The sequence below is a fragment of the Chiloscyllium plagiosum genome, chromosome 21 (assembly GCF_004010195.1).
Source record: "Chiloscyllium plagiosum isolate BGI_BamShark_2017 chromosome 21, ASM401019v2, whole genome shotgun sequence".
NCBI classification, from domain to species: Eukaryota; Metazoa; Chordata; class Chondrichthyes; order Orectolobiformes; family Hemiscylliidae; genus Chiloscyllium; species Chiloscyllium plagiosum.
Window position 1 is genome coordinate 21748554 of NC_057730.1, and position 13170 is coordinate 21761723.

Genomic DNA, 13170 nt, shown 5'->3' on the forward strand with positions numbered 1-13170 from the left:
ATAAGAGGGGAAAGATAATAAAAAGGGGCAACTTTTTCACGCAGAGGATGTGTGCGTGCATGGAATGAGCTGCTAGAGAAAGGAATGGAGACTGGTACAATTACAGCATTTAAAAGACATCTGCTTGGGTATATGAATAGGAAGGGTTTGGAGGGATATGGCGAAAGTGAGGGTCAAATGCTGGCCAATGGGACTGGATTAGGTTAGGTTATCTGATTGGCATGGTCGAGTCAGACCAAAGGGACTGTTTCTGTGCTGTACATCTCCATGACTCTAATTCAGCAGTTTGGTCAAATTTCTCATTTTCGCATAATATCATGGTTATAAACCCAATTAACTTTGATTTGCTTAACGACCAATTCATCTCACATGAATAGCTGTTTTAGATTAATTAAAGCTGGAATCAAACGTTTCAGAAGTTAAAATGTTGAAAATAAAAGACAGCTAATTTTTTAAAAATGCGTGAGGAGAACCTTCAGTGCGGGTCTCGCTATAATTTGTCTTTACCTTGGAGTTTCATCGCTTTCTATTTTGACAAAATTACCTTTTTATGCGCGAATATAGGAAATTGAGTAATTTATATTTTAATTTTAAAAATCACACAACACCAGGTTATAGTCCAACAGGTTTAATTGGAAGCACACTAGCTTTTGGAGCGATACTCCTTCATCAGGCAATAGTGGAGGGCTCGATCGTAACACAGAATTTATAGCAAAAATTTACAGTGTGATGTAACTGAAATTATACATTGAAAAATTGATTGTCTGTTAAGCCTTTCATCTGTTAGAATACAGTGATAGTTTCACTTCCATCATGTGTAAATCACAAAACCTTTTTTTAAAGTTGCATTCTCAGGTTAGCTGTTAACAATGGTGATAGCTAGACAATATGTATGAAGGAGCGTCGCTCTAAAAGCTAGTGTGCTTCCAATTAAACCTATGGAACTATAACCTGGTGTTGTGTGATTTTTAACTCTGTATACCCCAGTCCAACACCGGCATCTCCAAATCATGACTATATTCCTGATGAAGGGCTTTTGCCCGAAACGTCGATTTTGCCTGTCCTCGGATGCTGCCTGAATTGCTGTGCTCTTCCAGCACCACTGATCCAGAATATATTTTAATTTAGTCCCCACTTCCAATCAGGCGTTTGAACGGAACAGCTCTTGGCCCTCGACATCCGAAAGAGGACCCTGTCCCTCTGAGGTCATCTGCGCGACGGTCATGGCGTTGATCCGCGGAGCGCGAGGTTTTTCCGTCCTCCGCGCGCTGCCTCGAGCCCGGCTCCAGAGCAACGGCCGGAGGAGAGCGGGGAGCAGCGCCAGGGGTGAGGGGACCAGAGGGCCGCCCCAGGGGATGGGAGGAGGAGGAGGAGGAGGAGGAGGCCGCCCCGAGTTCGGGGGAGGGGAGAGTGAGGAAGCATGGTAGGATTGGGCATTGCTGAGGGGACATCGGGCTGGATATGGTGAGAGAGTGTGCAAGTGCATAGGAGGTGGGGGTAGTGAGAGTACCGCAGCATAGGGGAGCCCTGTGATACAGGGAGTGATAAATCAAAATCATGGCTTGGAGATGGTGGTGGCACTGGGCTTGGATATGGGAGAAGATGCGGAGAGGGCTGCAGGGAGCAATAGGGGGAAAGGGGAATAGAGATAGAATGACATTGACAACATTAATTATTTGAATTGAGCTTTGTGTATTTTTAACAGATTGAATGGGATGATCAGGATTAACAGTAAACATCATTCATCTTGAACCTTGTTGCATTTTGACTGAGGAGCTGAGCATACAGACTTGAAGGGAGGGGAACTCAGAATTGTTCTTTAAGTAAGAGAGGAATTTAATTGAAATTATTCTGTGAACGCACATTCGTTATTTGTTAACATTGCGTTGTTTGTTATTATTGTAGAGAGTGAAATTTCCAAGCTCCAATATTCTGTCTTTTTGAATCGCAATCAGTGCACTATTGTCCCCAGCAGTTCCCTCTGCTGGCGCCTTTATACCACACAGACAGCACAGAGTCCGGAAGAAGAGACACTGCATAATATCATCACTGACTCTGAGAATGTGAAAGGTACGTAGGGCACCTCAGAATTACAAAATATATCAGCTTGCCTTTTTAGTTTATGAAGTAATTTCACAGTAATACAGTGAAATGGAGGCTATTTGGCACATTGCTGTTTTTTTGGTTGTGCTACCGATTAGTCACATTCCCCATAGCCCTGTAAACCTTTATCCTCTAAAGTAAGTATCTAAGTAAGTCAATTATTAATCATTTCATTGCATTGGTGCAAGAGTTCTTCAGTGTAGTATCCGATCATCTTCAATTGCTTTTCAATGTTTCAAGACTGGGGACACATTTTTAAGGTGAGAGATTTAAAAAGATGAGAGGAGCAACTTTTTTTTACACATTGTGTGTGGAATGGGCTTCCTGAGGAGATGGTGGATGTGAGTGCAATTGCAGTGTTTGGAAGACATTTGATGGGTATATGATTGGAGGGGGTTTGGAGGGATGTGGTCCAAGAGCGGGCAGGTGGGACTAGTTCGGTTTGGGATTATGGTTGCGCAGACTGGTTGGACTGAAGGGTCTGTTTCCGTCCTGTGTCACTCTTATGTTCTGGGGACCTGGATTTGAATCCCACCACAGCAGATAAATTTGAATTCAATAAAAGCCTGAAATTAAAGGTGTTAGTTTGATCTGTTATTGTCACGTGTACCGAGATACAGTGAAAAGTACTGTTTGGTGTGCTAACCAGACAAAACGTACTTGACCTGAGTCCATCAGAATAACAGGACAGAGCACAGAATATAGTATCACAGCTAGAGGGAAGGTGCAGAGAAAGATTGATTGTAATGTACGTTAACAAGTCTGATAACAGCCAGGAAGAAGCTGTTCTTGAATCTGTCGGTACATCTTTTTCAAACTTGTATCTTCTGCCAATTGGAAGAGGGTTGTTTTTTCCTTCAGTCACTCATGGGTTGAGGGTGTTGCTGGCTAGGCAGCATTTATTGTTCAGAGGGCAGTTAATAGTCAACCAAATTGCTGAGGGTCTGGAGTCACATGTAGGCCAGACCCGGTAAAGATGGCAGTTTCCTTCCCAAAGGAAAGTGGAGTTGCAGGTAGATAGGATAGTGAAGAAGGCGTTTAGTATGCTTTCCTTTGTTGGTCAGAGTATTGAGTAAAGGGGTTGGGAGGTCATGTTGTAGCTGTACAAGACATTGGGATATTGCATGCAATTCTGGTCTCCCTCCTATCGGAAGGATATTGTGAAACTTGAAAGGATTTACAAGGATGTTGCCAGGGTTGAAGGATTTGAGCTATAGGGAGAAGTTGAATAGCCTGGGGCTGTTTTCCTGTAGTGTTGGAGGCTGAGGGGTGACCTTATAGAGGTTTATAAAATCATGAGGGGCATGGATAGGATAAATAGACAGAGTCTCTTCCCTGGCGTGGGAGAGTCCAGAACTGGCGGCCATAGGTTTAGGGTGAGAGGGGAAAGATATAAAAGAGACCTGAGGGGCAATTTTTTCAAGCAGAGGGTGTGTATATATGGAATGTGTTACCAGAGGAAGTAGTGGAGGCTAGTACAATTGCAACATTTAAAAGGCATCTGGGTGCGTATATGAATAGGAAAGGTTTGGAGGGTTATGGGCTGGGTGCTGGCGGGTGAGACTAGATTGATTTGGGATATCTGGTCAGCATGGACGAGTTGGACTGAAGGGTGTATTTCCATGCTGTACATCTCTATGACTCTAAATGACCTTCCTCATACTGTCAGAAGTGGGATGTTCTTTGATGGTTGCATAATGTTCATCATTCGCAACTCCTCAGACATTGAAGGAGTATGTGGCATTGTGCAGCCAGACTTAGTTCTGACTTTGGGTAAGTGGCAAGTAACATTTACAACAGGCAATGATCATTTTCAATTAGAGCTATTCTGAACAGTTTCTCATGGGTATTAAATGAAATTACGCTCATTAAATTCTCCAATATCAATATCCATTGAGCAGAAGTTGAACTGTAGTTGTGACTTAAAAGCAAGTCTGAGGCTGGGAATTCTGCGATGAATTACACACCACCTGCCCATCAACCACAAGGTACAAATGAGTGTGATTGAATACTCGTCATTTGCTGGGATGAGTGCATCTCCAGCAGCACTCAAGAAGCTTGACAAAGGTGCCCATTTGATTGGCATCTCATCCACCAATTTAAAATTCACTTCCTCTCACTGGCACATAGTGGCAGTAATGTGTCCCATCTATAAGTTGTACTGCAGCAACCCACCTCCAACTTGTACCTGTACCTCTTGGAAGGACAAGGGCAGACGATCACAAATAACAACAAGTTCTTCTCAAAGTCCCATTTCACCCTGACGTGGGATTCTCTTCCCAGCAGCACTGTAGGAGTTCCTGTACCAGATGGGTTACAACTTTTCAAGCAGGTGAATAATCTTCACCACCTTAAGGCCAAATGGGAAGGGAAATAAAGGTGGCTTTGTCAGTGATGCCTACGTCCTATTATAGAAGAAAAAAAAAATCCATCTCAATATTGCTATTTAGTCTATTTCCACTGCCCTTTCAAGCAGTTCCATCCAGTTATTGTAATTAACGGAAACAACAACGTTACTGTAATAATTGTAACTCATTGCATTTAAAATCCTTTTTATTTTCCCTGCCCCAGGTTCTTTATCAATGATCTTAAATCAGACAAATTTTGTGTCCTCCAGTTATAATCTCGTTAAAGTAACAACAACTCTTAAAACTCTTCTTCGTTTTAAACATCTCTGTTAAATCTCCCCTAAACTTCTCTGCTCTAAGGAGAGCAAATCAGCTTCTCACGTCTTTTTGCTTGTAATCCATTTGCTCCTGGATCTCTTGAGCATTATCCTTTTTCCTTCCCCCCCCCCCCACAGGTGGTTCTTCCAAATATGAGTTTCAAGCAGAAACAAAGAAGCTTCTGGATATTGTTGCCCGCTCCTTGTACTCTGAAAAGGAGGTAAGAAATGAAAAATCTCACTTTTCCCCTCAGATTTCTAAAAGATATTAATAAAAATCAGTACCTGACTAATTTGATTACGTAATTTTAGATTGTTCTGGATCTCAGAGAATTTCCTCTGCATAATTCCTTCTTTATCTGATTACTCTCCCCTAATTTCATGTAGGTATTTATTCGTGAGCTGATATCTAATGGAAGTGATGCCCTTGAAAAGCTACGTCATAAACTGATGAACAATGCCCAGAACCAGACACCACTGGAAATTCATCTCCAGAGTGATACAGAGAAAGGTACCCTAACCATCCAGGTAAGGACAGTCACTGTATTCTCTTACTTTTGTAATGCTCAAGTTGTACAGCGTCTTGGTAAGATCCCATCTGGTGTCCCATTCTTGAGAAATATATTAATACAAAAACGAAATTATTGTGGCTTCTGGAAATCTAACTTTAGAAATAAAAATTGCTGAGAATATTCAATAAGTTTGGCAGTATCTGTGAAGAGAGAAACATAGGGTTTCAGTTCTGACAGCTGGTTCTAATGAATGATATTTTCTGAAAACATTGACTCTGTTTCTCTCTCTGTAGGCGCTGCGAGACCTTCTGAACACATTGAATATTTTCTGTTCATATTTAATGTGATGTTAGTCCTGGAGAGTGAATCTGCAAAGATTCATCAGTTTTATACCAGGGCTGAAAGGATTAAATTATCAGGCCAATCATATAAACTTGGTCTGTGCCAGTTTCTTTTTAGAAAGTTGAGGAGTCATCTAATTGAAGTGTTTAGAAATTGAAAAGGTTGAACAGTGTCAATATGGAGAAACTTTTCGTCTGATTAGGAATAGCACTAGAGCATCCTGTCTTTCCAGATGGACTTTTGTATAACACAGTTCCTAATACAGACTAAAGCTGAGATTAGCAATTCTGGCCCTGAACCCTTGGTTTTTAACATGCTGTTATTGTATTTTTTCCCCTCTCAGGACACTGGCATTGGGATGACCAAGGAGGAACTAATTGAGAACCTTGGAACCATTGCACGTTCTGGATCCAAGGTTGGAAAATTCTAGAATTTGTAAATTTCATTTTCTCTTTCTGAAGCCTTCGCTCATCTCCTCTACCTCTGCTCCAATGTATTCACCTGTTGTTTCTGTGCTACCCAGTATTGGTAGTGATCATTCTGGGCTGATTCCTGCAATCATAACTAACAGAGGGTTGCAAGCCTCATGGGCTGTGTTGGCTTTTCATGGGTGTTCACTCTCTGGCCTAGTCATGCCTCACTGTTGTGTTTTGAAAAGGATAGTGACCAGGAGTAGGCATCCGGGCTTCCTCAGTCACAGCCATCCACCCCACGACATTAAAGGCAATGCAGCACCTCTGCCTCTATTGAAAGTAGCTGTAAGCTGAGCACAGATATTGAGTCTGAGACCTTTCAGGCCATGATTGAGCTTTTAAATGTCATTTTGTCACCTGCCTAATGATGGACTGATGGTGAATTCTTCAATCTGTGATACTTACTTTCACTGGAATTGAATATATTTTGCACCATGTTGTGTATTTGAAAGGAGCAGAAGGGGAGGTGAGACTTCGTCTTCAGTGATTTGTGATGAGCTGGTATGAGCAGCTTAAAAGAGCAATAATTTGTTATTAACTTTGTAAGGGAACTACAGATAACTAATTGAGAAGGAGCAATTTTTAAGTGTATGGAGAAAGATCAAGGGAGTGGGGCTAATTGGGTTAGCTGTTTCAAAGAACTGGCACAGTCAGACGCAACGGGTTTCCTTTTATGCTGTATCATTCTGTAAGTTGTACATATTGTAACTGATTGCTCACCTTGCTTGTTTGATTCCAGGTATGAAATTTTGAATGTATTTAACTCACTTCCTCCAATGCTGCCTTAATTGAAAGATTCTCTTTTCATTCTTGACGTTAGGCTTTCCTGGAGGCTTTACAGAACCAAGCAGAGGCTGGCACTGGGATCATTGGACAGTTTGGGGTTGGATTCTACTCTGTGTTCATGGTGGCTGATAAAGTGGAGGTGTACACACAGGCAGCAGAGGATGGCAGCACAGCATATAAATGGGCTTCTGATGGGTGAGGAGACTGCACCCTCTCACATCAACAGTTTGTAGGAAGGGCTGTCCTCAGCTTGAGAATAACCTGACAAAATGGGGGCCTAAATAAAATTAATTCATTCACAGGATGTGTCCATTCCTAATTGAACTTAATGTGGTGGCGCGCCGCTGCCGTGGACCACTGTATTATATGGTGTAGGTATACCCATAGTCGAAGATTTGTCATGTTGGGGGCGGAGGAGAATGGGTATCTGCAAAGATTTTGTGGGAAAGAAGCTCTGGCGTGAGGACTGTGCGGGGCTGTAAGAACGGCTTGGGTTGTCTGTAAGGGCCACATGGTGATTTCGGGCATAGGATGAGTCTGCAAGGGAAAGCTTGAGGGCGGGGGCAGAGGTGGGAGAATTTTGTGAGGACTCAGTGGGGAGCTGCGTGAATGGAGTACTTTATTGGCTAATAGTGATGCTGTGTTGCTGACTGGACTACTATCTGTACCTCCAGCTCTGGAATGTATGAAATTGCTGAAGCCACTGGGGTGAAGCCAGGAACCAAGATTGTCATTCACTTAAAGAAAGATTGCAAAGAGTTTGCAAATCAAGATCGTGTTAGAGGTGAGAATTAGAACAATATTGTAGCAGGTTAAGGACTGAAACCAAAGCTGCTATTTGCAGAATCCAACTTGGTTTAATTTCTGCACTATTTGTTGCCATTTCTTTCTTCTTGTTACTTTGTCTTGACAGCACACTGGTAATTTGCACGTGATTGTTCTTTGATTAAATTTATGCAAACTGGTTAAACTTTGAGATAAACAAGGGGTGATCAAATAGAGACTTTCAGAATGGTGAGAGGTTTTGTGTTATGTTAATAATGGGAGACCATCAACTTAAAATAATTTGTAGAGGATCTTGAGTTTTTGGAATTTCGAATGATGGCCTTTAAAAGTGGTGGAAACCAAACCCATAAATAATTTGCAAATGGATTTGAACAGGCTCCTGAGGAAGTTAAACTTACATTGTAGATTAAAAAACACGCATGTGAGATTGTACATGGCAGTTCTTTCAAAGAGACGCAGGCTGCAAGAATTGAATGACTTTCTATGCTCTTAAGTTTTGATGATACTCTGTCACAGGGTATTGCATTCCAGTGTGATCCTGTCAGAGGTAGCACTTGCCTGGGTGGAATAATCAAGTAAATGTTGAGGGAATTTGTTAGTGATTATTGGGGCAGGAAAGTGCTGAGTAAGTTCCTGCCTGTGTTATAATGACAGCTGTAATTGAACTGATGAACTAGTATAACTCTGCACTTGGTTTGTATTCCAGATGTGGTGAACAAATACAGCAACTTTGTCAGTTTTCCAATCTACTTGAATGGGCACCGATTGAATACACTGCAGGTTAGTTGATGACAAGGACTTTACCTAATTTGAATAGAAAGCAGACTGTGCTGCATGGAGCAGTGGAGGATTTTGTGAAGCGGACTTAGTTTTTGAATCAGATGAGAGGATGCCAGACTGATTTATAAAATTGGCAGTACCGTTGGGTTATAAGCATTAACCCCAGTGAGGTGAGTTAGAGATTGGCCAATGGGTTGGAGCTAATGGGTAATTGATGTAGTTAATTTGGGGCCTCCGCTTTATGAAATTTATTCCTGGAGGATTGGCCTGACTAATGGATTTACTTAGTTGATTAATTTGAGGAAATGTTTTCCAATAAGGCTCTGTGGATGATGGATCCAAAAGAGATCAGCGAATGGCAGCATGAGGAATTCTACCGCTATATTGCAAAGGCATATGACAAACCACGGTATATCCTCCATTATCGCACCGATGCCCCACTCAACATTCGCAGCATCTTCTATGTGCCAGACATGGTGAGTGTTGTTGATTGTGGTAGCTCGTAACTTTGATTTGATTTATTGTAGTCACGAGTACCTAAATACAGTGAAAAGCTTTGTTTTGTGCACAGTATGGGCAGATCATAGCAAACACGAGGTGCTTAGACAGAGCGTGGTATGCAGGTTACACTGCACTGGAGGTGCGCAAAGCAAGATTGACATTATTTGTAGTTAGAGAGTCCATTCATCAGTCTGATAATGGTAGCGAAGAAACTGTTGTTGAACTGGGCAGAAATTTATTCTTCTGTGCAGCAAAGATGCCACGTCTGGAATCGTTCTGTTAAAGAGTTGGTTAATTATCTAAAACTCATATTTATTACAGCATCTTTCAGTCTGTTGGCAATATATAAGGCAAAAAAATGATGCTGCATGTAGCATCCTTAAACTTAAATGCCCCAAAGCACATTACAGTCAGTGCAACCCTTTCTGCTGTAATGTAGAAAACACTGCTAATTTGCACCCAGCAAGAATCCCACAGACAGCAATGTGGTACAGGTAGTTCTGGTACAATGCACGTTTCGACAGTGACGTTATAGCCAAATCGCACTGAAGAATTAGGGAATGGTATTTTGGAGAACGATAGTGCAATTCCAGTGGGGATCAGTTTGTGTGCTTCATTCTGCGCATGCGCTAATGTTCTTGTTGTTCAGTGTATGCCCTGATGTCCACACGAAAGTCTCTGTGACATTCTGCGCATGTGCAATGTCAGCTGCCGACAGAGCAGCTTTCTGTGAGAGGTACTGTACAGAGAGCAGCTTTCTTACATTTAAAAAATGTACTGTGTTGAATTTACTTTTGTTTTGTTAATAAATATGCTTTCAACCTTCATTCAGGCTGTGCCATACTTTGCGTTAGATTTTTGGGTGATTTTTTAGCGATCGGGAATGATATTTTTTGCTGGTCTACCCCAACCCCACTTTTCCCATAGGCCCCATTATTTCTATTAAGTGATTTCTATCAAGCGAAGTTTAGCTGGAATGCAACTACGGTGGTATAGGACAACTACCTCTAATTACCATATACCATTTAATGGCAGTGGCTGAGGACAAATATTGCCTTGGACAATGGGGGCAACACCTCCTTATTTTTCCAATTCTGCCACATAGGATTTTATGCACCTCCAACAATGCAGCCTTCCCTCTGCTGTCTGAATTATGAGGTTAGTTATGGCGAAAGAAACAAATTGAACTGTTGTCATAATAGATTTCAATGACTGCCAAATAAGCTAGCATGAAGAAGCTTGACAAGATTGGGGTTGGTATCGAAGATTGGAGCTGCAGTGTCCATGGGTGGAGATGAGGGTTTCATTCGTGGTCAGTGGTAGAGGAAGAGAAACAGCAGGTGAAGGGGAAGAGAAGATCAGGCATGTGGAGACTTGGGTCAAGAGTGTCAGGAAGCATGAGGTAGGATGAGGGCCCCAGGTGTGGGGATGGTATCTGGGATAAGGGATAGTGGATTGGGGAATACATTGTCCAGGGCTGAGGGTGAAGAGAATGTTCAGGGGTGGGGGATATGGTATCCAGGACTGGGAGTTGTGTTGTAATCCCTAAACTTTGAGATTTTTTTTCTGTTTACATAGAAGCCAAATATGTTTGATGTGAGCAGAGAGTTGGGGTCTAGTGTGTCGTTATACAGCCGAAAAGTGTTGATTCAAACTAAAGCCACGGAAATCTTACCCAAGTGGCTCCGATTTCTACGTGGTGAGTTTTGCACATTTCACTCCTTGTCGACCTATTACCCGCATCTGAGTTTCAACTACTGTTCATTGAATGTCCCAGTCAGAGCAACAGTGCTACCTACTTGACGTCAGCTTGTCTCTTAATCCTTCAATCCAACGTTGTGTTATTAACCTTTATCACAATAAGACTAGATCACCAGTATTGCAAGCCAAGTCTTCACGTGTGCATCTCGGAGTGCAAGTATTAGAACTTTCATACCCTGGGACAAATCATTTCAAAGTGCAGGTGCATAAACTCTGGCATTCCGAGGACTTGCCTTCAGCCCAGCACCCTCATTGGGCTTTTACTGTATCAGGATGTTGAGCATGGGTGGAAACTTTTGTTAATCTTTGAGCAATACCACTTTGAACAGCTTCCCCTCCCCTTTCTCATTTATTCCTTTCAGTAATCTAGATGACAGCCTGTGGTCCAAAACCAATAAATGAAAAGTACAAAGTATTTTACAGTGACTATATAGCATTGTCTACAGCGCCTCACAATAGGGATTAAAGTTTGATTCCAGACAGTAATCTGATAATCAGGACTACTAAACATGTTTTTCATACCTTTTCCTGTGCTGCTTGTAGGTATTGTTGACAGTGAAGATATCCCACTGAACCTCAGCAGGGAGCTGCTGCAGGAGAGCATGCTCATCAGGTACGCAGGATTGGTGTATATGTACAGTATATGCTTCAACCGCATGAGTGCTAGTGACTTAAGGAGTGAATGGATTGTGAATCAAGCAGGCTATTTTGTTCTGGAAGGAAATAATTCCAGTGTATTGGTTGATCTCTGAAGTCCTTGAGTAGATTCCAGCCTGTCAGTCACTCCAGGTAACTTTTATTCCATAAATGTAAATATTTATGTAAAAATTATTTTTACACTAGAAGTCACAGGGTCGATTTCTAATGAGTAATATTTTCAAGGGGTTGACACTCATGCTTGATTTGGGCCTAAATCCAAAAACAATATTCTCTATGAAATACCATAAAAGCCAGTAATACTAAAGAAATCATATCAATTATTCAGTTTGTAATATTGCCATCTATATACATTTTAACACCGGTATTATATGCTGTTCTGAAATTTTGGGGCTTTAATGTTAAAAAGGTCAGCTTTCATAGGCTGTATGAAAAATTACAATTGTGAAATTTACATTGCTGCCCTCTGCTGACCAGTTATAGGCTGAAAGTCAGACCGGAAGAATTTGGCTTCTGTGATTTGTTTAATGAATTTACCTCGGAAAGAAGCAATTCAGCCACACAGCACCCCCATACCAGTCAGAGCTGATGTGTTACTCAGAGTTTTGTTGCTGTCTGCAGGAAGCTGCGGGATGTTCTGCAGCAACGACTCATCAAATTCTTCCTGGACCAGGGGAAAAAAGAGCCTGAGAAGTTCATCAAGTTTTACGAGGATTATGGATTGTTCTTACGTGAGGGGATTGTGACAACTACTGAGCAGGACGTGAAGGTTTGCTGGCTTGGGATTTTGATTTATCGGTAGTTAGGAATGGCTGAAATCCCTGATTGGTTTTCAGTGTTGCAGGAATGTGTTTTTTCTAAATAACTTTTTCAACCCTTCTTTGAGTAGAAGTCTCGTGTCTGTGTACAGATAGTTTGTATTTCAATTTTAACCCACAGAGGCAAAGAATTCCAAACCTTTTGAATGAAGTTTTTTTTTTTCTTGTCTCAATCTTATATGATTGACCTCCTTATCGTGCTGTGCATTTATCAGCCAGAGGGGAAAAACTTCCCAATATCTACTTTTGTCAAGCTCCTTTTAAATTTTGTATGTTTCAGCAATATCCCATTTCATTCTTCAAAACTCCAAAGCAGAACAGGCCCAACCTCCTCTACCTCTAATTGTAAGTTCTAGACCTTCAATGCAATATAAATTTAAATATGGAAACCAAAACTATGTACTGTGCTTCTAGTGTGTTCTCACCAAAGTACTGTACTGAGTTGGGACAAGTTATGAGTGGGCAAATGTTCTCCAATTGGGAAACAGAGAGATGTAATGAGATCCAGGTGCCCTTGTACTTCATTCACTGAAAAGTAAGCATGCAGGTGCAGAAGGCAGTGAAGAAGGCAAATGGTATTTTAGCTTTCCTAGCAAGAGGATTTGAAAACAGGAGCAGGGATGCCTTGTTGCAAGGGTCTTGGTAAGACCAGCCTAGAATGTACTGTGCAGTTTTAGTCTCCTTATCTGAGGGAAAGTGTTCTGTTATGGGGGGAATGCAGCAAAGATTTACCAGACTGACTCCTGGGATGGCTGGACTGATAGAACATAGAACAATACAGCACAGAACAGGCCCTTCGGCCCACGATGTTGTGCCGAACATTTGTCCTAGCTTAAGCACCCATCCATGTACCTATCCAATTGCCGCTTAAAGGTCACCAAAGATTCTGACTCTACCACTCCCACAGGCAGCGCATTCCATGCCCCCACCACTCTCTGGGTAAAGAACCCACCCCTGACATCTCCCCTACACCTTCCACCCTTCAC

The 13170-nt window shown here is 41.8% G+C and overlaps 1 protein-coding gene across 1 annotated transcript in view; it reads left to right on the forward strand.

Moving 5' to 3' along the window:
• The first annotated feature begins 1182 nt into the window (after positions 1 to 1182).
• The window catches only part of trap1 (TNF receptor-associated protein 1), a 31967-nt gene continuing 19979 nt past the window's right edge, over positions 1183 to 13170 (forward strand). Inside the window, exons 1-12 of the mRNA XM_043711480.1 lie at positions 1183 to 1326; positions 1906 to 2070; positions 4907 to 4989; positions 5156 to 5296; positions 5966 to 6037; positions 6916 to 7076; positions 7556 to 7665; positions 8374 to 8447; positions 8768 to 8923; positions 10527 to 10647; positions 11253 to 11322; positions 11988 to 12135. Coding sequence (XP_043567415.1) covers positions 1224 to 1326; positions 1906 to 2070; positions 4907 to 4989; positions 5156 to 5296; positions 5966 to 6037; positions 6916 to 7076; positions 7556 to 7665; positions 8374 to 8447; positions 8768 to 8923; positions 10527 to 10647; positions 11253 to 11322; positions 11988 to 12135 — 1404 coding nt within the window. The 5' untranslated portion in view covers positions 1183 to 1223. The remainder of the gene's footprint in view (positions 1327 to 1905; positions 2071 to 4906; positions 4990 to 5155; positions 5297 to 5965; positions 6038 to 6915; positions 7077 to 7555; positions 7666 to 8373; positions 8448 to 8767; positions 8924 to 10526; positions 10648 to 11252; positions 11323 to 11987; positions 12136 to 13170) is intronic.